A 25885-nucleotide genomic window follows, 5' to 3' on the forward strand; every position below is an offset into this window, starting at 1 on the left:
CCGTGCACAAAGCTGATGGTCCTGGGGTTTGCAAGCATTCAGAGATGCTATGGAGGGCAGAAGCAGAGCTCTGCAAAATGGCTTTCTTCCTGCTATACCCAGGGAAGAGCAGGGTTTGGTGATGGAGAGCCAAGTCTACCTTGTACAGAACACGGAAACAAAATGGGGATCACTGAGAACAGAGATCACAGATTGCCCAGGATTGCTTTGAAACCTTTATTTCTACAATACTTTAGTAGAGGAAAAACAGTAGTCAGGCCATTTAGATTTTGTCAACCTGTTCCCAAACTGCCTGCATGACAAGGACACACAGGAAATCATTTCAGTTTATCAAATGTAGAATCTCCTACAACTGCAATGAACATAAAGTAGAAGAGAGCTGGAAAGAGGAACCGAAATGAGAATGTTCAGTGCTTCTGATGATTTGGCATTTCTGGCCAGGAATTTCTTTGCCCATATTGGCAAATTTTGGGAATTTCTGCCAAGGGAAGTGGTGGAATCACCATCCCTAGAAGCGTTCAAAAAATGTGCAGATGTGGCACATGGGGACATAGTTTAGTGCTGGGTTTGGTAGTGCTGCTTTAACATTTGGGCTTGGTGATCTTGGAGGTCTTTTCCAGCCTCACCAACCCCATGTTTTTGCAAACAGGACATGGTATGAATGCAGCACCCAGCCAGCTCTCCTCTGCTGCTGTCCCCCAGTCTGGTCCCACCATACCCCAGCGTGGGAGAGAGTGGGAGGATGGTGCTGACTTATTTTTACTGGAGAGGTCTTGGAGATTGTGCAGGAGCAGTCACAGAGGTGCAGGGACACAGAAAAGGCAGTGAAATTCAACAGCACACAGTCCGTGGTGCTTAATTTACCCGCTCAGTGAGGATGGAGCACTGGCACATGGTGGCACGTGGCTGTGCTGGGGTCCAAGTGCTTTGGCAGAGCAAAAGGAATCATATCAGGGCAACCTCAAGCACTCTTGTGCTACAGGAATATGGTCTTTACCTGTTGTGCCAGTGGCTAAAACCCATCAGAAGTGTGATACCACCAGTCTCTGCCAGGGTAGAACCTGTGGTATAGTGGGTACCAAGGGATGTGGACTCGGGCCAGAAACACATGGTCTGTAACCTCTGACATGATATTACACTCCTAATCACTCCTTTGCACACCAAAAATCACAGGAACTACCCCAATTACTCCAATTTTTCCTCCAAGCTCTTATTTTTTCCATGCACATCCTTTCCTTCTTCATGAGGAGAAAGCATCTCTCAGAGCACGATGAGCTGTTGCTGTATTTACCTAAAATACAACACAAACATCTAATTAAAGGAGAGAGGGCTTGGCAAAAGAATATTGAAGCTTTTCAAGTCTCCTGAAATCCTTTGTGTGGAACAGCTTTGGGAAACGGGGCCTGCTGCCACCCTCCCCCTCTTGGGAACATTCCCCAGGGCAGTGCCCGGGCAGCAGCTGCTGCTGCTCCGGGGGAGTCAGCCCGGCCTGACACACAAACAAATACCACGGGAAGAAATGCTTTCTTCCAACAAAGACCTGGGGAAGAAACCCTGGGCAGGAGGAGAGGAGGGGAGAGTACATCCTGCACCTGAGGAGCTTTGGGGGAGCTCAAACAGAGGAGTGAGGAAAGGCAGGAATGGTTAGAGACACGACCAGGTATGATGCAGATGTCATGCAAAACAAGGCATAATGGCATAAAGCTCCACTTTCAACAGCCCCTTGAACCTTCATGTTTCAGCCTAAAAAAAAGCACAGACTCAAAGCACAGAAGGATTTAATACCTGCAGATATGGGGGGGACAGATACATGTGAAAACCAGTGCGACATTTAGGGTGGAAAAGGGATTTTGCTTGTTTAGCTCTGGTGCTTCTCACCCACAGGTGACACAGGCTGGAAAACATGTTCTACACAGGATTGTGTGTGCAGAAAGAGCAGGTGGCAGCAGGAACCCCTGCTCAGCACCGATTCTGTGTTGCTCAAGTCTAAGAAATTGTGTCCTTGGTCACATTAACAACTTCTGCAAAGTCTTCATTTGCATTTTAATGGAACTCTTTCTAGGAAGGTGGTGCTTGGACTCTGTTGCAATATAAAATGAAGAGGTAATTAAAAACATGCTGGAGTGAAAAGGCATTTTGTTTTCATTAATCAGGTTTATTCAGAGTCTTTTTAAAATTAAAGGTATTTAGGGTATGTGGGAGGAAACGGGGGGAGGAAAACACGCGATGGAACATCCGTTTATTTAAATTACAGGATAAAAAGTGGAAAATACACTTTTTGTAGGGGGACATCCTACGGATTAAAAGCACCTTATAGAAATGGATTTGAATGAAGAGCAGGCATAAAAGTCAAATCTAAGATTTCGACAGCAGGTCTGCCTACTTGAAAGCCAGAGATGAAGGAAATACATAGGATGAGGGAAAGGAAACCACGGAGGAAATTTTTAAACCTTCGGCACGCGATTAGCCAGGCAATTACTGTGATTGCACACCTAAGTCAGTTAACTGTGCAAACGGCCAAGCCCGTCGGTCACACACGTATTTCCCCAATTTCGGGCGCAATCACAGCACGCAGATGTTGATTAAACAGTTTGCAAGCGCTTTATCTGCCGGAGCAGCTCCTGCTTTCACAACCCAGGGACCGCACACAGCCCCGAGAGCGGTCCCCGCTCGCCGCAGCCATCGCGCCGATTCCCCCACGCTCCAGACCTATCCTGCCCTGTTAAGCTCCGTCCTTTGAAATATAGGGCGCTTTCTGTCAGATCCTTCAGCGCGACAGTCAAAAGGGCAAAGCCCTGCCCTTTGTTGCAGCGGGAGCTTTTCCATTGCGGAGCTGGCTCTGATCTCCATCGCTCTGATCTCCATCCCTCCCCGACCACCGGCCTCGCTCTCTGGCCATTACGGGTCAGGGGGTTCTGAACTGCGCTTATTTCACATTATTTCGTTTCAGGGCATTGTGTGAAATACACTTCAGTGCGTACAACAGGGGGAAAGTGATTCTGGTTTCTCTCTGCGAGGTCCGGACGAGGCTGCAGCGCTGCCCCGCTCCAGTACCCGCCGCCCTCCATCCCGCGGCAGGGCTTAAGGGACGCGGCACAGCCGCCCCTCCCGGAGCCAGGCGCACCTGCCGGGGGCAGGAGACACCCGGGGAGGTCCGGAGCGGGAGCGGGGTTCGGATCGGGATCAGGACCGGCACCAGCACCGGGAGCGCTCCCGAGCTCCCGCTGCCGCCCCCGCCTCAGCGCAGCCCCCGCGCTGTCCCGGCGTGCCCCGCGCGCCGCGCGCCCCCGCCCTCCCTCACTTCCGGTGTCCGGCAGTGGCAGCGCCGCCGGCGGCGCCCCCGCTCCCCCGGCGCAAGGGGAGGGGGGCGTGGCGAGGGGGCGTGGCCGACCGAGAGGCCGCCGCCCAATCACCGCCCGCCGCTGGGGGAGAGTGGGCGGGGACAGCGCCGGCACGCGCCGCGCGGCCCCGCCCCCCCGCGCCCCCCCCCGCCCGCCGCGGGCTCGCGCCCCGCGCGCCCGAGGGAGCGTCGGGAGCGCGCCCGGGCGCCCCCCCCTTCCCCCCCTCTGCCGGGTTCTCCCCCCCCCCTCCTCCGCCCTCCGCCCCCCCTTCCCCTTCCCCTCCCCACCCGGGAGGAGAGGCACGGAGTGACCGACGGAGCCACCGCTCCGGCCGCTCCGACACCCCGCTCTCCTCCATGGGGCACAGGTAAGCGCGCCGCCCCCCGCCCCCCGGGGTGAGCGGGGGTCGCCATGGCCGCCCCCCCACCCCTCGAGGGGCGGCGGGGAGCCCCCCCGCCTCTCCCGCACCGCCGCCCCGGTGTTATCCCCGTTATTATCGCCCTTATTATGCCCGTTTTGCTCCCTATGCCCGCTTTTCTCCCCGTTTTTATCCCCGCTATTCCCCCCACTGGCCGCCCGCCGCGGGGGGAGCGCGGCCGGTCGCGCCCTGCCCGCCGAGGGGGGCACGGAGCCTTCTTTGGGACGCGATGTCCTATTTGGTGTGGGTGGATGGCTTAACTTGGTAAGTGCCGGGTTTAACCCCCCTCCCCCGGCCCTCCCCTCCCCTCGCTCCTCCGCCCGCCCCCCCCTCCTCCCCGTAACCTCCAAAAGGGGAATTTTCCAGCTGGTAATTTCTGCTGCGTCAACACCCAGCTCAAGGGAGAGGAGAAGAGACAAGGGGGCATTTTAACAGCAGCTCCACTTGCGGATAGCCAGCCTCAATCCCGGCTCCAGCATTAAAACCCTTTCCGCCCCCTAAAAACCAGCATCCGTGCAAGTTGGACCAAGAGTTTGTCAGGAGTGTGGTTCAAAACTGCTTGGAAAAAGGGATGAGGTAATAATACTGGTGAAGCATGTTGTATTTCTCTCTTTCTGCGTGTCTCTTTCTCTTTCTCCCTCTCCTCTCTCCTCTCTCTCTCTCTTTTTTTTTTTTTTTTTTTTTTTTTTTTTTTTAAAGCCAGGCCTGTTTTGGGTTATTGTCTCCCCCTAAAGCCAGACATAGATCGCCTGGCCTTGCCTCCATTTTAATTGCAGGCTGAAATGGGGGAAGTGACCCTCTTTTAAAAAAAGAAATACAAAAAACCCCAACAAGCAAACAAACAAAAAAAGCCTTGAAAGAATAATGCTGTTCCTTTGGGGGGGATATAGGTGATTTTTCATAAGGCTGTAACAAGTGCAAAAGTGGCTGGAAATGTTCTCTGTCATGCTGGGAAACTAGTGAGGTGTCCTCCCCTCTCCCCAGAAAAAAGTGCTGGTAGAATTTGGCGGAGGGGAGAAGGAGAGGTGCTGGGAAAAGCAGGGGTTGTGCTGCTGGATTGCCTTTGTGTCTCTGTAAATAGACATGTCAGTTCCCAAAGTAATACAAGTAGTGTCTGATAACTCAATCCCAGATGACAAATAGAGAATGGAGCAGATTTTCAGGACTGTAATAGTGGGAGGATTTCTCTTTTGAAACGGAGAGGAAAAAAAAAAAGATGTTGGTACCTCCTGAGGAGGTTCTTCCCCGGCACGTTATTGTGGAGCGGAGCATTCGGACAGAATCCGGAGACATAAACCCATATTTATTTATTTTTACACCTGACCGGGGAAAGATAAACAAAGGAGAGTTTAACAGCTCTTTAATGAATTCCTCATGCTTTTTATTTTGCAATCCCAATGATTCATTTGGCAAGCCTTACAGAACGGGATTATTATCAGCATTGTTTAAAGCCATGCTAATTAGGAGATGTGTTTAGCAAACAGTGGCGTTGTAGACACCTGTACCAAAGTTCGTGCATGCGTTTTAATTGCATCACTGGTATCATTTTTAGCATTTAGTTGCTGTCATTGAGATGTAGGTCTCAGTTTGTGGACTCAATCAAGTATTTATTGAGTGTGGGTTCTCTGTATGCACAGATCAGCCCTGCTACTAATGCCTTAAATGTGTTTTCTCAAAAAAGACAGGGAGTATTTTTTCTCTTTTTATTTCCCTGTGGGGATTATAAGAAAAGGCAGTGATACCCAAGAATAGTGAGAAAAACATAATTTTTGAAGAAGAAGCTTTCTGTGACTGGATAGCTCTTTCACTTTAATCAATACCTCACTTTTATGCTTTAAAAGCCTCTTTTAATTGGAAATAAAATTTGACTTTCCCCTTCTAAACTCTCTCACTGTTTGTCAAGTTTTTTATTTTGAAATCCTTAGTGATGGAAAAAAATGGGTGGAGTGTATTATTAGTCACAATATTTTCAACATGTGGTGAGGAATTACAGCTTTGAGGTGTTTCTTGGGAGCTGACAGGGAGCAGGCAGAGCAGAATGAGCTACAGGACAGGATTCAGGGGGCTCCCAAATTGCTGAAAAATATCCCGTGGTTTGGTGCGTTCATGGGATAACTGAAATAGAAAACGAATCTTTTGGTTTTGATACAGCGTGTCCAGGAGGGGGAAACTCACTCACAGTGAAACTTCACTCGCGGTTGTTTTCACAGGCTGTGTGTTCGCCTGGGTGCAATTTCAGAGTCAATTTCAGGCTGGTACCAAAAACGGGGCATTCTAGTAACTCTCACCTTAGGTGTTTATTTCTGTGCTTGAAATGCTGCTCTGATCTGGGGTGTGTAGGACTGAGCCTTTGAAAACATGACCTGTACTTGGGGTTCTTGGAGGCTGGAGAAAATGGGCCACTTTCTCCCCGTGGTCTTTGTTTTCTGGGACAGTTGTACAACAGTGGATATGTTCCTTGCGAGAGGATTTTTTTTTTCTTTTTTTTTAATATCTGGAAGTGCTTTGAGGAAAACCAGTTTAGCAGCTCCCCCCTCCCCAGCAGCCCTCTGTCAAAAGGAAAAATGCCTCATGTTTGGAAGATCTCTTAATTGCCTGCTTTTCCTCTGGTGATGTGCTGTGTTTCTGTGAGGTTCAGCATATTCTTTTTGTCTTTGCTATCCACTTGGGTGGATTTTTTTTTTTAATTTTTTTTTTTTAGATCCGTGTTTTTGAAGTTTCTAAGCAAAGTTTCCTCTCCTCCCAGCAGCAGCAGGCTGACACCCAATCCAAACTGCCACTGCCTGCTTTCAGGGCAGAATTATTTCATAAACAGCTCAACCTTTCCCAGGACATTTTTCCCTTCGTGTTGCTGGTTTTTCTGGCTGCTCCAGAGCGCTCTGTAACGCTTTCCAGACTCCCCCTAAATTGGTAAAAAGCATTCACAGGGGTTTTCCATGCTCCTATTTTAATGGGCAAACAGAAGGGCAGGGAGAGAGGGTTTAGTTGAAGTCTTTGAAGACCTACCTGCAGTTGTAATGGTTATCCCACATGTCTGTTATAATTCTCAGGAGGCAGCAATCTGTGTCCACTCCTGGCTGGGAGCACTACCCTGGAAAATTCAGACACTACACACAGAGATTAATTCCATTTTTATATTTCGCTCCTGGCTTGCACTAGGCTGGAATGTTTTGAAGTGTGGAGCTCACCTGTGTTTTCTGTGTGTGATATTTGAAACTGGGAGTGTGTTCATAGTGAAAGCGAGCAGGTTGTGTGCACAGAGCAGGGGTCATGTTAGGACCTGAGGCAGGAATTTGGTCTGTAGGAAATCCTGCCATCCTACTGCATCCCCAAAGCATCTCCGTGGGAGTTTTGATGATATTTGGGCAAGCACACAAACAGTCAGGGCTCCAGTGTTAAAATTTGTTGCTTCACTTCACTCTATTCCCTTCCTGAGGATTTTTTGTATGTTTGTGTTTGCAGCCCCCTTAAACACATCCTTCAGGTGGGTTTCTCAGTTCCCTCTGGATCTGCACTCCTTTAGACAGGATGAGAAATAAAAGCCTACATCACTTCATGTGGGGCTTCTTTCCTTGAGCTGCAAGAGGGAAGAATCTCAACTTCCCTAAACAGATCAATAGATTTCTGATTTGTGCTGCCTTGGATGCACAAGAGTGTCCAATTTAGAGGGAAAGCTGCTCTTTGGGACTCAGTTCCCATCCTCAAAGCTGCTCTTTGGGACTCACTTCCCATCCTCCAGCTTTGATTGAATGTGCTGGTGTGTAACTTCTTGTTACCCATTTCCCCTTCTCTGAAACAGGGGTTTACTCAGCTCTCCCAAACATTTTCAGTTATCCTGGTGAAAAATTGTACTAAAAGTGCTTATTCTTCATAAAGGCAAACCAGTGTGAAGTCCTGGGTGAATTCCCTCTGGGATGTGGTGGAGTCCAGAGGCTGTGGGTGGGGTTTGCTGTCCCTTACCAAGTCAGCTGTGGTGCAGTTATTTTCTGAACAGTTGCTTTAACTTTCTTTCATACCCCTGTATTTAAGAAACATCAGGCTGCTGCTGAGCTGCTGGTTTGGAATAGCTCCTGGGCACAGGGTGAGATCCTTGACAGCCATTCCAATGAGATGGAAATGTGTTCCCACTTGGCAGAGTTCAGTTGTGCATAGGTAAGGATGTCCCTGGCACAGGAGGGCAGAGGTGGCTTTGCTGAAATGTAACAGGTAGATGCTGGATTAGAGCTGAAATTCACCTTTTTGCCTTGATTTTTGGGGATGTGGCTGGCTTTTATCCCAGCCCAGACAGTGATGATCTTGTCCTGCTGCTCACTTGACTCGTGTGTGCCCTTGGGAAGAACAACACCCTGCAAATGTTGGAAGTTGTCCTGTGTTTGCTTTATAGTGACTCTGAGTTGGCATCTCCTGTACTGGAAAGAGGCACCAAAGTGTCAAAAAAACTCTACAGACACATCTATGAGCTTGTGTGTGAACTAAAATACACTTGTTAAGGAGAATGTCAGTGTGTACCAGGACCTCACCTGCCCAAGAACCCTACTTAGAAAATGAGCAGGGTATTGTATATTAAAGAATATATTTATACCTCTGTATATTGAAATACCTAGTTATCTTTCCTAATTATTTCCTTGCCATGTATTGAACAAACTGCATATTCCATCCAAGTGAGTTTGCTTCCTGGTATTTCTCACTCCATGCAGAAGGGCTCTGCAGAAAGCAGTATTTCAGTATTTCAGGGCTTTGGCTCACTCTCTTAGAGGAAAGGGTTAAACCAAATTTGCACCTTTTGCACTGATACAGCATCAGAGGAAATGCCTTCCTGACTAGTGCTCAGATCATGCCACGAAACAGAAGAATCAATGGTCTGTATTGGACATTAGGTGCTTAAAATATCCAAACCCAACTAATTTAAGTGCCAATAAATGAAGTAGTCAGGGCCCAGTTGCTCTTAACAGTCCTGCTACTATAAGGCTGGAGAATGAGGTGGTGGCTAAATATAAAATGAGCTTTTTGACTTCCTTCTTGTTACCAATGTCTCCTTCTTGGCTTCACTCCCTCCCCACCCTTTTTTTTTTTCCCTCAAATCTGGATTATGAGATTTGTGCTAAAAAGTAAACCAGGATCCTTACCCAAGGCACAGAGGGCTTGTCCCATGAATTACACAAACAGAATTAGGTTGTTCTCAGAGCCCTTCATGTGTTATCTTTAGTTTTGCACTGGTTGATTCTTTTACTCTTAGATTATTCATGACTCCTTGTGTGTCTTTTCTGTCTTTTAGGTGATCTTTCTCTTGGTTTTTACCCCCGATTTTCTTCTTTTTAAAAATCACCTCATGATTCTTCCTCCTTTGGCTCCCTCCCCTTTTACATATTGAGTTTGGGAACTTTGGCAAAGATCCCCTGATTCAAAAGCCAAAAACCAATGAGAAAGTTTGGGGGAAACCATTCTTCAGGGCAATTCCCAGTGTGAAAAGTTTACAGTTCTCTAATCCTCTTTTTTTTTTAAGGTACTTTTTATGTTGTTTTTTTTGACTAATAGATGCACAAGGGCAGAGGTTTTTTGCTTAGATTTCCTCTGTGTCTTTTTAAAGTAAAAACTTAAGATCTTGTTGGAGATCTTAAGGAGATCTAATGGCACTTGGACAGGTAAGTGTCATGTGAGCCACAGGCATTTGAATTTTTCAGGTTGTTTTTTAATCTTTGCTGCTAGATTAGCAGATATATCTGGAGTTAAATTCTTATATTTTTTTGATGACATCAGGCTTCTCAAGCCTGGTACCCTGTGCCAGTTCTGCCAAGTTCTTGCTGTGTTCTACAGGGTCCATGTCATGAGTAGTGTTGGGTCTGTTCTTCTGGTGCACCCAGATGAGAGAAGGAGCAGAGATCAAAAACAGGGGAATGATTTGAGCAACTGTTATTGTACCAGGATGGGAGACAGGCAGATGGACAGGACTGGAAGTTCTGGGGAAATGAATAAGGGAAATGCAGAGGAAATGCAAGTGCAGTGGAAATATTTCTGCGGGCGAGCAGCTGGAACTGGGTGCGCACACCTGTGCCCCGGTGCAAAGGTGCATCCTGTGGGATCAGCAGCTTGTTACCCACTGGAATATTGCATTTCAGGTGCATAGCTTTTACAGGCATGCAAAGTAAAGCTTCTGTTAGTTATTTACCTCTTCATTTTTGTGTTTGGGTTGTTTGTTTGGGTTTTTTTTTTAAAGTTTTCTATGTTTGCAAGAGAAGCAAAGTGCTTTCCTCAGTAGCTTTGTGGTTAAAATCTGGGGGTCATTGCTGGCTTTTGAAGGCTGTGATTGGGTCGAGATGGATGGGAATAAAATTCAAATGTCTTCCTTTCACACAGCATGGACACATGATTTTTCTGTAACCTTAGGCAAATATTTTGGTTTGGAGGGGAATCACTATAACCATGAGGTGAGATTAATTCCAACCCCATTTAAAGCTTGTGGGTGGCAGAGGGCACAGAAACATTAACTGAAACTTACATGTCAACTGAAACTATGTTGTTAAATTTTTTTTAAATCCTTTTATAAACTGCTGGTTTTTTAGAGTGACATTTTCAAAGCACTTCTGGAAGCATAGTCAGGATTTGTTGACAGTCTTAACACTGGTATGTTAAACTCCTTCTTTACATTAACACAAGGGCTAAATAATTTTTCCTGTGTGATTAATTATAGGAATATATCAGAATGTTTCTTGTTAAAATGGCAAACAGTGTTGTAAATGTGCAGTTATTTTAAACATTGCTTGTAATTGTGTGACACTAAAGGGCTTTGCATTGAGTTAAAATTTGGATTTTAATTTTTGCCTCCTACTCTTTCCATTCCCAAACACAGGACATCTGATGAACCTTCTGGAGCTTCTCAGCAGAGACCATTCTCCTCTCTTCATTGAAACATGCACAGTCCAGCTGTGAAACATTGCAAGGTTTATTTTTGCTGACAGGAAACACTTTCAAGTATCGGTAAGCTCTCAGCATTTCAAAGATATTTTTGTCATGTGGTGTAGGAAAGAGAAAGGGGACCTGGAGAGAACGTTGTTATGAGAGCTGAAACTTCCTCATAAAACTTGACTTAACAATTATAACAAAGGCTCATTTAGAAATCTTGGTGATCTGCAAGAATTGGAGAAATACCTGTGGCTGTTCTGCTCCTTCCTTGTGGCAGAGGTGCCTCCAACCATCACGGTCCCTCAGTTCTCATCTGTTTGATCACAACAGGGAAACAGGTGCAGAGCTCCAAGCAAAGAAGACAAAGTGCAGGGCTCAGCTTTGCCATTTTTACCAATCTGTCCTGGCTCTTTTTGTGCTCTGGGACAGGTGTAAGTGAGAGTTTTAACAGTAGAAATACATACACCTTGTTACACTTTGCTAACAAAGTAGTTTCCCGTGTGTCTGGGTTGCTCTGGCTCCCTCACTTCACTCCTTTATTTTTTCTTAACTGTCCAAATAACAGCACTAAAAGGAGCTCGCCAAAACAATTGCTATGGAGAAGCAATCAGAAATAGAGAAAGGCAAGACTTGGCAGTCCAGAATAGAAACAGAGAACAAAGTCACTGGTGTTTGCTTCAATTGGGTCATATTTGTTTTCAAGATTTTCAGTTCTGCAGTTTGCCATAAGAATGCTTGGATTTTCCTAATTACTTTGTTTGTTTATTTGATATTTTATTTCACCTTCTATAATGGCATTAATTTGTGTTGGAAAAGCTTCCTTAACTTTTATCTTCTGATGTTTCCTTTCACAATCTGTTACTGCAGAAGGTCAGTCTTGAAATCACCAATATTGATTTATAGCTTATTTTCATTAAGAGAGCTAATCTGTGTATTGAGGATGTTTGAATGCAGAGATCAAAAAGGACTTTATTATTACTAACAATATGAAGTTTTGAATAAAGTAGACTCAGAAGTGTTAGATTTTAAATGTTGCCAGTGTGGTGTATATACTACTCTGAAGAAAAGAGTCTGTTTTATACAAGAAAAATAGGTGTCTAAGATGATAGTTTTAGTGAATATGTCCTCACAGAGAGAAGCCTTGGTGTAGTTGAACTATTCCTACTCCTTGTACCTTGTAACCATAAATACTCAGGTTTTCTCTGAGAAGCCTGTCTGTAAATGTGGCTTACTATACCTAAATATTTGTATTTTACACAAAACTTTACAAATCTTGGGATTGTTTGGTCTCTTTCCAGTGGCTGGTGTCAGCCACTAGAAAGTGGCAGCTAAACATTTTGAGAGCAAATTCTCCTGAGTGTTCCACTGCAAATTTCTTTCAGGAGCTGTTCTGGTAGCTTTTAAAGCTCAGTATTTTATAGGTCAGATAAGGTGAGTCTCTTTAAAGAGTCATTAAAGTGAGAATGTTTTGAAAAGCTCCCAAACAGGAAACCCTGTTGTTCAAGGGTCTGATTGAAGTTTTAGTAGCTAAAATTAGACCTTTTTGTTCCCATACCTTTAAGAAGTAACTCTTGTTTACATTATTACAAAGTGGTAGCCAGACTTTAATTAATTTCAATGTATTGATATGCTTGGAGTTGACTTTTTTGGAATTCATTAAGTCACAAGTAAGGATGCCATAACTGTGAGTTTGGAGGGAAAGGACTTCAAAACATTTCACTGTTAGTTTATTGCTAATAATTTGTTGTGGTTTTGTTTTTTGTCATAGTTCTGTCTTTCTCCTACAAGAGTTCACACCAGTGCTGTCAGAAGGTCACAAGCAGGGCACTACCTGTGCTGCCCTGGGGCTGTTGATGTCCTCAGCTGTTGTAGGAGAAACACTAGACCTGGAACCCAGTTTGTTACTGGTAAGAAGTAATTGTCTTGGATTTCATTTGTTTATTTATTCAACGTTGCAGTTTACATGTTTTCATTAACTAAATCTGCAAAAATCACTTGTTACTTTTAATAACAAAATAGCAAAATATGCATATCTGGTCTTTTTTTCCCTCTAAAATTTTTAACTTTACGGTTTCTAAATTTTGAATTCTAATTACTCTCCTCCCAAAATGTGGAGGACAGCAGTTTTCACTTACCTCTCATTTTCAGTCCTGGTTTTCTCTTGAAATTCTTCATGTGCTGTCTGAGCTAATGAAGGTTAATAAATGGATTTTTCTCTGAAATCCTGTGTTTTGATTGCCCTTTTTTGCTGCCCAGCTCCTGCACATTGGCTGACCCTTAACTTCAGGTGGATAGTTTGACACGTGGAAGGCCACAGCCAAGTCTCTGGTTTAAAGTTTGGGAGTAGAGTGAAATGTTTAATGATGACTCCCTGCTGTTTTAAGTTGTGCTGCTGGAGTTAGATTTTCCTCGTTCTTGTTTGGACTGTGGAAACAAAGCTTTAATGGATGGTGAAATGCTGGAAGTGTGCAGTGTTCTACTCTGCTGTTTGAACTTTACTCATGGACTTTCTGGATTGTGTCTGCTACAGATTCTGAACAGAGATATTGTTTTAATGTTCTCTATGATGGGGCAATGTTGGCTTGAAGTTGGAGAAATTTTAGTGAATCCTGAGCAGACCAATGTTAATAAATTTGTGTAGGGATTTGGGGCTCTTTTTGCCCTGCAATCACTGACAATTCAGTGGGGCTATCAAGTTTGGTAATGAAAATGGAATTAATATTTTTCTTTAAGTTTACTGAAAATCACGTGCCTCCCAAATCCCTGCCCTTTCTGTACTTCTATAGTTCTTCTCAAGGTGAATGGTGAAACTTTCATTTTCTTCCAGCCCATGAGCCCCTGCAGTGTTGGGCTGCAGTTAAACCTTCCCATCCCTGCTCATCAGGGAGAAGTGCTGCTCCTTGTTTGCATGAAACCCTGAGCCCTGAGTGACCCCTCTGGCCCAAGGCTCTGGTTTGAGCTATTTACAAACATCTGCCTCTTCCTCCTCCGGTTCAGAGTTGTGGTTGGGATGACCAACTTAAAAAACAAGGGATGATTGGTTTCAGGAATCAGAATAGGGTAAAGGACTTTCTTTTTCGGCAACTGTTCATTTTTGTAAGCTGTTACTTATATCTGTTTTGGACAAAGATGATAATGTGAATGCAGTTTGATGTTATATAGTATCAAGAAATTGAAACTCTTTCAGAATTGTGTGCTGCTGTTCCTCAAACACAGGTGTGAGAAAACACTGCTGTTGTGGAGATTTGTGCTTGTGAAGCTCCTGAGCAGTGTCTTTGCAGAGTTGCCCTCCATGAAGATTGAGTCTCCTTTTTCTCTCCTTTACTGTTCTTTTCAGTTCCTAAGGGGTTTTGTTCTCCATTCTTTTCAGCACAGGGCAGATGGGGAGTAGGAATCCTGTGCATTTCTGTTGTCTTTAACTGGATAAAAGTGGAACTTGCATGCACACAGTGTCTTGTTGTGCAAGGAAGCATTTCAAGCCCAATCTCACCTTACAGAGCTCCTTTGCAGAGGAATTTTAAAAATGTTGGAATGTCTTGGGAGTGGAAACATGGACAGGACACAGGGGAAGCAGAGAAGTGGGGTGTGTTTGTTGGGTTTTTGTGTAATAAAGCATTGGAGTGAATTGGAGTTCTTCCTTAATCTGTTTTTACTTTTCTCTGAAGGGAGAGGGGGGAGGAAACAACACATTTTTGGTTAAATTCCAGTTGGCATGTTTTCTCTAGGGAGCAGAGTGGTGGAGGAGTGCACTAGTGAGCATTTTGGTGCTCTTCACCTTTGGTCCTTGGTTTTAAGTGGAGAAACATGCTGAGAAAGTTGATACAGATGAAATGCCATGTAGTTTAAATCTTCAGTTCTCTTACATTCTCAGAAAAGAAAAAGTAACTAATCAACAAATCCTAACAACAGCAATCCCCCCCCCCCCCCCCCAAAAAAAAAACAACCAAAAAAACAAACCTCCCTCCAGGCCTTTTTTCCCCTGTTTTCTTTCTGAGGGAAGGAAGTTTATTTTTGTCCCCACTATTTCCCAGGGGACTGCTCTGTAGAGATTTTGTGTGCAATTCATTTGTCATCTGTGACTTTTTGTCAAAATGTAAGTAATGCACTAAGATTTAGCTGCAACAAATTTGTTCCCCCTAATTTTAGTGATGTTAAGATTAGGAGACTCATTCCTGGACTGAGAAATTTGCCAATAAATAAATATTTACTCTTCTTAAAACCTTTCCAATGGGAAGTGAAGTGTGATTTAGAATCCTACTGTGCCATTAGATGCTATTTTCATGTTTAAATAACTGTACTGGCAGTGCAAAATAAACCACTTTCATAGGTTCACTCTAGCTAGGGTTAAAGATTGTATAAATTATTTATGCTTACTTCAAGACCAGGGTTTTCTGATATGAGAAATAAAAGCAAGCCTGTATTTTATAGAAGTTTGCATGAAAGTGACTCTTAAATCTGCTCACTTTGTGTTCTTTTTGCTGTTAAGTGCCATGGTTTGGTTTGGGACCTTTTTTTTTAGTTCTTTTTGGAGGAGTAATAGACTTGAGTTACTGTACTGCCTGTGAGCTGGCTTATGAAGAAAGCCTGATATGCTACAATTTTATTTTGTGGAAAATCTTCCGCTGAGCTTTTCTAGTTCATTGGCTTCCTGGAAAGTTTTGTCGTGGCCATGTGGCCTAAAGAATTCTGGTAGATGCTCAACTTTTAAAGCCTTCATGTACTAAAAAGATCTGAGATAAACCAAAAGAAGACATCATTAATCTTTGAGGTCTGTTTCTAAGAAATCTCCAGTTTATTCCATCTTCACTCTGCTTCTGCAGAAGTTTGAAGGGTGCAGCTTTTCTGAAGAAATCTTTCCACAATGTTTTTTAAGTGGAAATAAATATCCTTACCAGGGAAAGAAGAAAAAAAAAAAAAAAGAAAAACAAACCATCAACAAGCCACAAAACAGCATGTGAAATTGGAACACAAGAACAGGGTTTTAAAGCTTCCTGAATTTTTAACTACTAGCAAATTGCCTTAAATTTAACTTGGATTAATTCCCTGGTGATCCTTGACATTAAACGGATGTTCTGGTTTGACATGGGTAGACAGAAAACTAATTAATTCCTCTGAATTTGAGGCATATTTAATTTTCTCCCCTAAAGACCTCTTGTTTAAAAGGTACAATGCTGTGACAGATGTTGGATGTGGAGTGATGGGTGTGAGGGAGCAGACCTTGTGACAGAGGAAGATCAAGACATCTACAGTAATAATTCCTGATTTGGAAACTGTTACATTTTATTGATTACAGTGAACACGGGAGTATCCACCTCAATGCTTGCTTGAAGGAGCTGTAATGTGCCCACCTCAGTGGTCAGGAAGGAGTCTTGCAGAGATTTTTGTGTCCTTGTGTTTAGTAAAAATTCCCTGGTAACTTTTCTCTGACTTTATCTTCTATTTCCTAAAGAGATGAGCAAGAGATCCATCCATCCATCCATCCATCCATCCATCCATCCATCCATCCATCCATCCATCCATCCATCCATCCATCCATCCATGTCAATGCCTGAACCTCAAACTGCTCCAGTCTAAACCAAAAGTAGCAAGAGACATATTTGAAATTCTGTATTTCTGCCACAGGCAGCTTAAAAAAGGACAAAATGTATCTGAAGTGAATGTTATCAGTGGGGGGGAGACCTGACCCAATGAACTAAACTGAATAAATGTATGAGATAGCGAAGAAATAAAATCTCAAGGAATTGATACCATTTCCAGTTCAAGACTATTTCCAGTTCAAGAAGGAAAAATGTGCAATAAATTCACAAGAGCAAGTGGAGACATTGACAAATACTGTGATGCTAATCTGTATGAAGTTGAGGAAGAGAAAATTACCCTTGTAGGATATTTCCTGTCCCTCCTCCCCACAGTTCCTTGGAGTTCGTGCAGGAATATGGATTTTAATATCCATGAAGGAGCAGTGAAAGGAAATGCCATATCCAGAACATTCTGACCCTTTCCTCACTGTGGGCTCTGAGGTTTTCTTCCATCTTCCCCTGAATTGTGTGGATATGGCAGCTGTTGGAGACACGACTGGTGATGGACAGCTCACTTTATCCTATGTGGCAATTCATATTTCCTGAGGGGACTAAGCTGACTCTTCAGCTCCTAAAAGTAGATGCAGTAGTGGTTTCTGGAATAAAGACAAAACTGAGCTGTCACTCTGCTTTAAGAGGTGGTTCTTTCCAACCTGGAGATGTTGGGAAGTGCTGGCAGCCACCTCCAGAGCCTGGCTTAGAGAGATGCTGTGCTGGCTGGTGCCATCACAACCTTTTCAGGCCAAACACCTGAAAATTAATTTATTTTTCTTTCCATACTCCCCAGCCTTGATTCTTGGTTTGATTTTCATTGATTTATTTTGTATATTTGAGGCAGAGATGGTGTCTGGGTGAGGATTTGGTTTGAGGTCTCTGGGCAGATTTCTGTGGTAAATAGGTGTGTGCAGCCGCACTGGTATTGACCTCTTTCAGTTCAATAAAAAAAAAAAAAAGAAAATATTGGCTTCTCTGTGCATTCTGTGCTTAATTCTGCGGAAAAGCTGCATGGTTTGAAGTGGATGAACACAGTTCATGCTGCCTGTGTTGCAGGAAGAAGGTCTTTCCTCTCTAGAGGGAAGCAAACATTTCTCAAAGATCAGGGACCAGCTGGCCTTGCAAATTAGGATTTTTTGGGGCTGCAGAGAGGCAGCTCCATCCTTGAAGAACTGGAGGAGCTTGGAGCAGTCTTGCATAGCTTGAACTTTTGAATCATCAGGTGTCTCTCTAGGAGAAGGTTCCCTCCTTACGGATGTTCTGTGGGCTGGGAGGTGCTTTTCCAGCCCACAGTGACTAAACTGCAGCTATTTTGCTCCTGCCAATGATAATAATAGCACAGGGCAGGGGAAGGGGGCAGGGTACTTGTGGATCTGTGTTCCACAGCCCAGGAAACACACTTGAATGTGCCAAGGAAACTTCCTGAATCTCGGCTGCGCTGCCCACTGCTGCGAGCCAGTGGGAGCAGATGGTGCTGAGCTTGTGTGTGAGCTCTGTGCATGTTGGAAAGGTGCTCCAGGCTGGGAGCTCCTCCTTAAAGCCAGTGCTAACCCTCAACCATGTGTGCTTTAAGGCTGTACGACCTCAGAGGTTTTGTTTTTATAAGTAACAACCAGCAGCTAAACCCAAGCTTCTGATGAGTGTGCCTGCACATAATAACATTTGGAACTGGGTCCAATTTACAGTTGTGTGTTGACATGTGGACACTCATATCAATTCTACAGTTGGGACTTTTTGTATTGGAACAAATTTTAAGCTTCTGAGAGAAAGGAGTAAACTATCCTTCACCTTGGTGCTCTTAAATAGTTGGACTATTAAACCACTGTTCCGTGGTAGATAAATCTGTATAATAAGTTCCAAAAAAGTAGTATAATCTAGAGAAAATGGCAGAATTGAATGCCAGAGGATTTGTAAAGCTGTGACATCAAAGGTAAATATGGAGTTGCAAAGATAGTAACTGGAGAAAATTCAATCTGAAAATCCTCACACTGCTGATTGCTGTCAACATTTAGGACTTTTCTGTTTTGGGGTGTAAGAGGAGGATAAGCTGGAGCATAAATTAAAAGATACCTTGCTGCTGGCACCAGCTAGCCTTTTATTTTGGATAATACTGCCAAATTTTATGAAAGGTGTTCAAGTGCCCTGTGAATTTTTCTCAGCTTCATGTTGGTCATAAGGATCCTTTCTTTAGGTGATCATGAGAAGTTCTCTACTCAGTATCTGGGGATGGCTGCAGGGTAAACTTGGAGATGTAAAGCAAGGAAATAACAGGTTTATTGCAAAGTATTGCTTGTAAGTAGTTCAGCTTCAAATAACGTTAATTTCATTGTTGTTATCTATTGCCAGTTTAGTTTGGGTGGGGACTTAGAGCTTGTCTTGGATTTGCTTGTTGCTCTTGTGACTTTTAAACTATTTTTACAGCCCCTCCACGGGAGTATAACTAGGGAAGTGCTGGGTTCAATTGGCTCTTGCTGTTTGAGGATTTCAGCTCCTCTATGTGCTGCACACAATGCTTGTTCCCTTGAGGAAAATGTGTTACAGTGTGCCCCTCAGTAGGCTGTGGGCATCTGAGCATGGTTTCAAGTGCAATATCTCTTTCAAAACCAGATTTCAACAAATTCACAGTAAAAACTGACAGCTGTTCTTCTCTACTTACTTCAGATGGTTTTTTTTTTACAGTTTGTAGTAATTTAAAGAAACATTTGCTGTGGGATGTTACGAGCCACTGGAGGATTGGCTTCAAATCTAGTCCTTTTTAATGTAAATTATTTGAAGTCTGGCCAAAGTAAGGTGCATTTTGTAATGATTGTGGAGGCATTGCAGGCAGTAGCTGTATTTGTGGCACTCTTCCCAGATGAGCCCGTTGCTTCTTTTGGTACAACCCGAGGTTTGTCTTGGATTTTGTAATCCTATCATTTCCTTCCCCCTGCAGGACTTGTGGAAGAGGAAACATAAAGATCTCCAGATGAATAACCGAAAGGAAGATATGGAAATTGCTTCCCACTACCGTCACCTGCTGCGGGAGCTGAACGAGCAGCGGCAGCACGGCATCCTGTGCGACGTCTGCATCATCGTGGAGGGCAAGATCTTCAAGGCTCACAAAAACGTCCTCCTGGGCAGCAGCCGCTACTTCAAAACCCTCTACTGCCAGGTGCAGAAAACCTCAGACCAGGCCACAGTCACCCACCTGGACATTGTCACCGCCCAGGGCTTTAAGGCAATCATTGACTTCATGTACTCGGCACACCTGGCGCTGACCAGCAGGAACGTCATCGAGGTGATGTCGGCCGCCAGCTACCTGCAGATGACAGACATCGTGCAGGCCTGTCACAACTTCATCAAAGCAGCTCTGGACATAAGCATCAAGTCTGATGCCTCGGAGGACCTCGTTGATTATGAGCTGGGAGCCCCTTCCAGCAGCAGCACGGACGCTCTGATCTCGGCAGTGGTGGCTGGCAGGAGTATATCCCCATGGCTGGCTCGGAGAACCAGCCCAGCAAACTCCTCTGGGGACTCAGCCATTGCCAGCTGCCACGAGGGAGGGAGCAGTTATGGGAAAGAGGATCAAGAACCAAAAGCAGACAGCCACGAAGACATTTCATCCCAGTCTCTCTGGGCTAGTGACATGGGCTATGGGTCTATGCGTATCAAAGAGGAGCAGGTGTCCCCGTCCCACTACGGAGGGGGTGAGCTGCACTCTGCCAAGGATAGTGCAATACAGAGTGGGTTCTCAGAGCAAGGAGGGGATGGCTGGCAGCCCACGGGCCGCAGGAAGAACAGGAAAAACAAAGAAACTGTCAGACATATAACACAGCAAGTGGAGGATGACAGCAGGGCAAATTCTCCTGTGCTGCCCCTTTTACCTGCCTCAGGATGGCCGTACAGCAGTCGAGACCCAAGTAAGTCATTCTTCCAGTTTTTGGGGATGAAAACGTTGAGTTAATTAGATCTGTTTATGGGATGATCTTATCAGCCTCTGAAATAGGAGCTTGCCAGAAATACAAAAATGTAGAAACTTGTATTGCCAGCAAAAGAGAAGCACCAAGCACTGTGTGGTTCAGTCAGGAGCCCCAATAGAGGTTGGTCCTCCTGTAAAAGTGGTGGTTTTGTTTTGGCTTTGAACGACATGAATCACCCCAAAACCACCACTAAGTGTTGGAATTAATGAGAAAAAAGGTCAAAAGAATTTATTTTAGCAGGTGTGGACATTGATGTCAAGGTTGAAGAATTTTCCTTTCACTGTATATTGATGAGGTAATTACACCACACACGCAGGTGTAATTTAGTCTTACCGATAGCATCTTCAGAATTTCCTGATATTCAGGTGTCACTTTCTCTTGGGTAAGAAAACCACCATAGCTTCTTGCTGGTAATGGCAGGATAAGTGTTTGGTAACTCTCAAGAACAACATGTTTTTCTGAGGCATCACTATGGCTTCAAGTGCATTTTGATGTGTGACTGCTTGTGGTCTGAGACGAGTGGCTGCGTTTAAAGTGTGTAGCCAGCAAGAAAATTGTTTTCTTGACTTCCTTTGAATCTTCAGTAGTTTCTTTTTTTTTTGTCTCAAGATAACTGGCCCGTTTGATTCATTAATCTGTGACAGTAAATAGATTCAGGAATGCTTCTGGACTAGGAGTTTGGTGTTTTTTTCTAAGAACTTACGGGAGTGTGTTAGTAAACTCTCAAGCTGACTTCAAGAACTTTGTGCTGTGAGTTAGCCTGTGTTTCATTGCATACCAAGTCAGCCAGGAGAAGGGTGTGGGAGATTATAGACTTTTATGTTGCCAAATTTGGATTTAAAAAACAATACAAAGAGTACTGAAAGTCTTAAAAGTCTTTATGGGTTGAAAAAGGAGGTTGAAGTTGCTCACATATTGGAGTTTAAATGTGGTTTTCATTGAACAGTAATTCTGCAAATGTCTTGAGATTTATTATGTTTTATGGTTATCTGCTGCAGCAAGATAATTGCATGTAATTATTCTAATTAGCTGATGATAAAATCTAAACAACGTCATTTAAAAGAAAAATGCAAGATAATTTCAGGCAACAGTGATTTATGAAGAATCTCAATTTTTGCAATGCATGTATTTTATCCTTGTTTTGAGTGAAGACTCAGCATGGATTGCTTGGTCTCTGTTCTCATGCAACTATTTTTCATTTTCCATGGCATCCCATAGAAACAGCTCCATCACTTGTGCTGTCTGAGGGATGTGGGTTTGGACAGGTACCTGCAGTGAAACACATTTTGGAGTGGCTGCAGAAACAGAGCTGCAGCTCTGATCCTCCTGGAAAGCTGGGTGCAGACTGAGTATCTTTATGGAAAATAGTGCACAACAGCAGAGGTTCCTGGAAGCTGAATGAAACTTAGATTATTTAATTCCTAATTGTTAAGGAATTAAATTGCAGTGGCTGCTCTCAGATGAGAGGAAGATGGCTTGAGGGGTTGACTCAGCACAGTGCTGAGACAGCATGTCAGCAGGCACATCAAATTATTTGTTCCAAATCTTGCCTTAAATGCAGTTTCCAATAAAGGAGGTGGTTTCAGTGGTGGGAAAAGGGCAACTGGATGGTGATGGTTGGGGGAAGAGTTTCAATATTCCAGCAATAGTTCTGGTAAAAGAAAAGAAAAAAATTAGCAACAAGACTTCTTGCTGTCCAAAATGAAAAATGAACAGGTTTGGGGGCTGCCTGTGCTGGCAGTGGCAACTGGGAGAGAGCAGTGTGTCCGTGAGGAACAAGGTGGGGGTGTGGAGACTGAGCTGCTCTGGGCTCCCCAGATTGGCCATCTGGAGAGGTGAATGCAGGTGAAATTCTCGTTTCTGCCCCTGCATTGTGGGGCCTGAAATTGTGGAATGGGTGCATGTGGGCTTAGCAGCAGGGATTGTCCCTGCCTGTGTGGTGGGTCAGGTTGTGGTGTCTTTGGGGATTTTTTCAGTATGATTTCAAAGGATTTGAGATCCATACGTGTTCAGTTTTCATTAGCCTTGGACACCTTGTCCACAGACTGACAGCCTCTCTCTCTCGGGTTGTGATAAACCTGTGGTTTGGGGAAAATCAAATGGGCACTCAGGTGAGGCTGCTGATCTTTCACTGTGAATTAAAAGCAACCCTGCTACCCCAAAAACATCCCTGTCTGGGGCACTGCAAGCAGCAGATCTTCTGCTCTTGCATGGGTATTTCCCATATCCAGCAGATGGGAGATTTTTCCCAGCAAACTTCATATCCTGAGCTACAGGGTAGTGCTTAGGCTGGATTTTGGTACCCCAGATTCTTCCCTCTCCTATTGGAATTCAGCAGTGCTGTAGGGGTGTTGCAGACTTGACTCCTAAGTGTGAAGAATAATTGATTTTCTTATGTGCAAATGGGTAATGACACAGTGCAGACACTCATAACAAGTATTTGGGCTGTGCTTAAATTTCAGCTTGAAGTTGTCTTTGATTTAGTCATGTCAGGTTTCATTTTTGAAAACAGACTTCATAGTCTGGCACTCTCTTTTACCTCATTTATTTAGAAGTATCCCTATCAGCAATGTACACAGCTAAGATGGAAAGCTACTCACTCACTGAGGAAATGGGTGTTGAATGTTCTTTCAGAAGTAACTGGGAGGAAAGAAAGTTACCTTTGAGGCTTGTTCACTTTTCTGTTCCTTTCAGTTATTTTAAGGTGCTGCTTGCTAAGGCTGGAAGTTCTTGCTGAGTTCACTGGGATGGTTTACAAATGCCTCTCTACTGCTGGGCTGACACAGACATTGCATTCTGAAAATGCAACAGCTGATTAGGGAGAATACTTCTTCACAGCTCAGTCTTCCTCCTGAAATTGTGTAAGGTACTCTTTTGATCGTGGTTGCAAACAGCACTGCATTTCAGCAGCATTTTGGAAGAGGAAACTTGCAAGTAACCATTGCATCACCCTTTAAGTACAGTGATTATTTGGGACAGATATTCACAAATGAAAAATATACTTCCTACTCCTCTATTATATATAGGATTATTTAATTCCTGTTACATTGCAAAGAAGTACATTGCAGTTATTGAAACTTGGCTTTTGAAACAACTCAGCTCATTCACACTCAGCAGTGGTGCTGTTATCAGTGGGAAAAAAACATTCTTATCAGTACAGGCAGGTGTATTAAAGCATCACAAATATTTAAGTAGACTATTTAAATACAAATCAATGATATCTCAAAAAAAGACAGAGATTTTATTTAAATTGAAAGGGTAAGAAAATTCTTCGTGAATCCATTGATTTCCCATATGCTGGTGGGGTGCTGTTGAGAGTTTTTGCATCTGACAACATTGGAGATTAAAATAAAAAGGAGTGTCTGGAGTAATCTTATTAATGTTAATCTAACATAATGGAAATAGCAAGAGATTGTTAATGTCTGCCATGAAGATTGTCTTTTTCATCCAAGAAAGAATGATCAAATGGGATTTGCAGAACAATGCAAATGCAAAGCTGAGGTGCAGGATTGGGGCTGTGATTCAGCTCTCAGTTTCTCAGGGCAGTGTCAGTCAAACACAAAGCTTGATGAGCACCATCTTTTCATGCTAGTCTCTATTTATTAATTTGGACTGTCTGTTTAGCATCAAACACATTAGATTTTGTCTTTCTCATCCTGTTTGGGTTGTTCAGGATGTCAGTCTGTCATTCCTTGTAGGAAACATTCAAATATATGTTTTCCTCATCAAGACACATTAACTTGAAGCAGCAGTTACTCCAAAGTAAACTGAAGGATGGGCTTTTATAAATAATAACTTTCTTCATAATTGAGCCAAGAAGAATTTCTTCCATGGACTTGGCAGAAGAACAGGTCTGCCTTTTATTTTATGCCTTTTTCTTAAATTTTAGAGGTTTTCTAAAGAACCGTGTTTTTTAGTTTTTGTTAGTTTTCATATCAAAGATGCTTATGAAATTCAGAAGTAGTCTTGTGCCTTGAACATCTTTATTTACCTTAAGTTCCTGTTCCTTTAACCTTGCTGGATAAAAGTTTTTCAGGATTACACATCTTGAGGCGTACAGGATCAGGTGGTGTTTGGAAAAGAGACTGGATATCTTCACTGTTAAACCAGCAAAGTGTTGCTGGTTTTGCCTCTTCATGTAATGGAAAACTGTCACTTGAAGGGTGTCTTCTGAAGAATTTATTGACAGCTTTATTAATGTGTTAGTTCAAGCATGGTAGTTATGATTCAGGAATTTATTTCCAAGGAAATACACCCACACAACTTCTGAGTGTTTGCACCCAAAAGCTGCAAGTGAATTTCTGTGTGCCAATTGACTGTGAAATGAAGCTAATTATTTTAAAAACAGAGCAGCCCTTTCTAAAGGCACCACAGTTTGGGAACTCTTTTCTTTCCTTTAACACATGCATTGGAATTGCTGTGCTCTGTTCAGAAGAGCTTCAGGACTTGAGTAAGCCCAGAGTGGTGACCTCCATGGGAAGGACAAGCAGGACTTTGTTGTATCCTCCTGACTTTGCAGAGCTCACAGTTCCTTTAACATTTTCCCCATCAAGATCTTTAATTATGCACAAGTTTCCTCCCTCCTGGTGAGGAGCTGTTGCAGTTGCTGCTTTTCCAAAGCCACACGTGTGGCTGCAGTGCTGCTGCAGGAGCTCTGCTCCCCGGGAAGCCTGGAGACAGCTGCTCTCCTCAGCATTCCCCATCCCTTCTTCTGTCCTGGTTTCCAGAGAGCAAATTATGATTACAGGAGCTGTTGGGGAGCACAGATGCTGAGCAGTTGGATCACATTGGGAGCTTACATTGCAAAAGGTTTCAGAGGCAGGCAAGGAAGAGCTTGTTCCAGATGAACTCAGTGAAGTTTCTGCAGGTGAGGTCTCCGGACCTGAGCACAGGCAGGTGAATGTGTGGATTGCCTCAGTACAGGATGATTTTATTCTTGAAACAAAGTTGTTTTTTTCTCAGCAAGCTGCTGGGCTTCTGTGACTCTGTCCCTTTATCAGCAAATCTTCAGATCTTCCCCTGATTCATATTTGCAAGTCATTATTAAATAAGTAATTCCCCTGAAAATTCCCCTGTTCCCATTGTGGTATTTGGCAAACATATTGGTCCAACTAGAGGAATCCAGATTTTGCAAAATGAGAAAGGGGGGGAAAGATGAGTGTGGTGTTGGTGCTCAGGATTCAGGTGTTTAAGGAACTCCTAAAGATTTTTGCTTTGTTCTACAAGACAAAAATTAATGTATTGAAGGAGGTGCTAAGAGAAGTGTTGGAAGTGGGCAGTGTTGAAATTATCCAGCCAGAAAAGTCACTGGGACAGAATGCAGTCAGTTACTCTTCCTTTAAATGGATTTTGCTTTGAAGAGAGGGGGTCTCCAGTCCACCTGCCATGGTCTGAGTCCTGGCTGCAATGGGAAAACTTCAGGTGTTAATGGTTTGTTACAGCCATGACTGAAAACTGGGCTGGCTAAAATTTCAGTTGTCAGATAAATCAAATTTTAATAATTTCCTACTTTTAGTTTGTTTCTTAGACCTTTTTTATGCCTCATTTTGGAAAGATCACTTCTTAAGCAGGATAGATGTTTTGGATTAAAACAGGTCATTGGAAAGGTGTTGGTAGGTAATAGTAAACTACAAATTGCTTGCCACTTGGAAAATTAAGTTAATTACTGCATTTTCCCACCTTCTTTTACAGCCATGA

General features: G+C 43.6%; 1 protein-coding gene across 7 annotated transcripts in view; it reads left to right on the plus strand.

Annotated features, from left to right (window-relative positions):
* The first annotated feature begins 3625 nt into the window (after positions 1-3625).
* The window catches only part of ZBTB46 (zinc finger and BTB domain containing 46), a 48958-nt gene continuing 26698 nt past the window's right edge, over positions 3626-25885 (plus strand). For 2 of the 7 annotated variants that reach the window (XM_058036513.1, XM_058036519.1), the window contains exons 1-5: positions 3626-3708; positions 4155-4335; positions 10607-10734; positions 12428-12566; positions 19162-20128. In XM_058036513.1, the coding sequence (XP_057892496.1) occupies positions 12513-12566; positions 19162-20128 (1021 nt within the window). In that variant the 5' untranslated portion in view covers positions 3626-3708; positions 4155-4335; positions 10607-10734; positions 12428-12512. Of the gene's footprint in view, positions 3709-3835; positions 4024-4125; positions 4336-10606; positions 10735-12427; positions 12567-19161; positions 20129-25885 lie in introns of those variants that run through there. The other 5 variants (XM_058036515.1, XM_058036516.1, XM_058036514.1 and 2 more) reach the window with 5 other exon arrangements.

The sequence above is a fragment of the Melospiza georgiana genome, chromosome 17 (assembly GCF_028018845.1).
Source record: "Melospiza georgiana isolate bMelGeo1 chromosome 17, bMelGeo1.pri, whole genome shotgun sequence".
Lineage (NCBI taxonomy): Eukaryota > Metazoa > Chordata > Aves > Passeriformes > Passerellidae > Melospiza > Melospiza georgiana.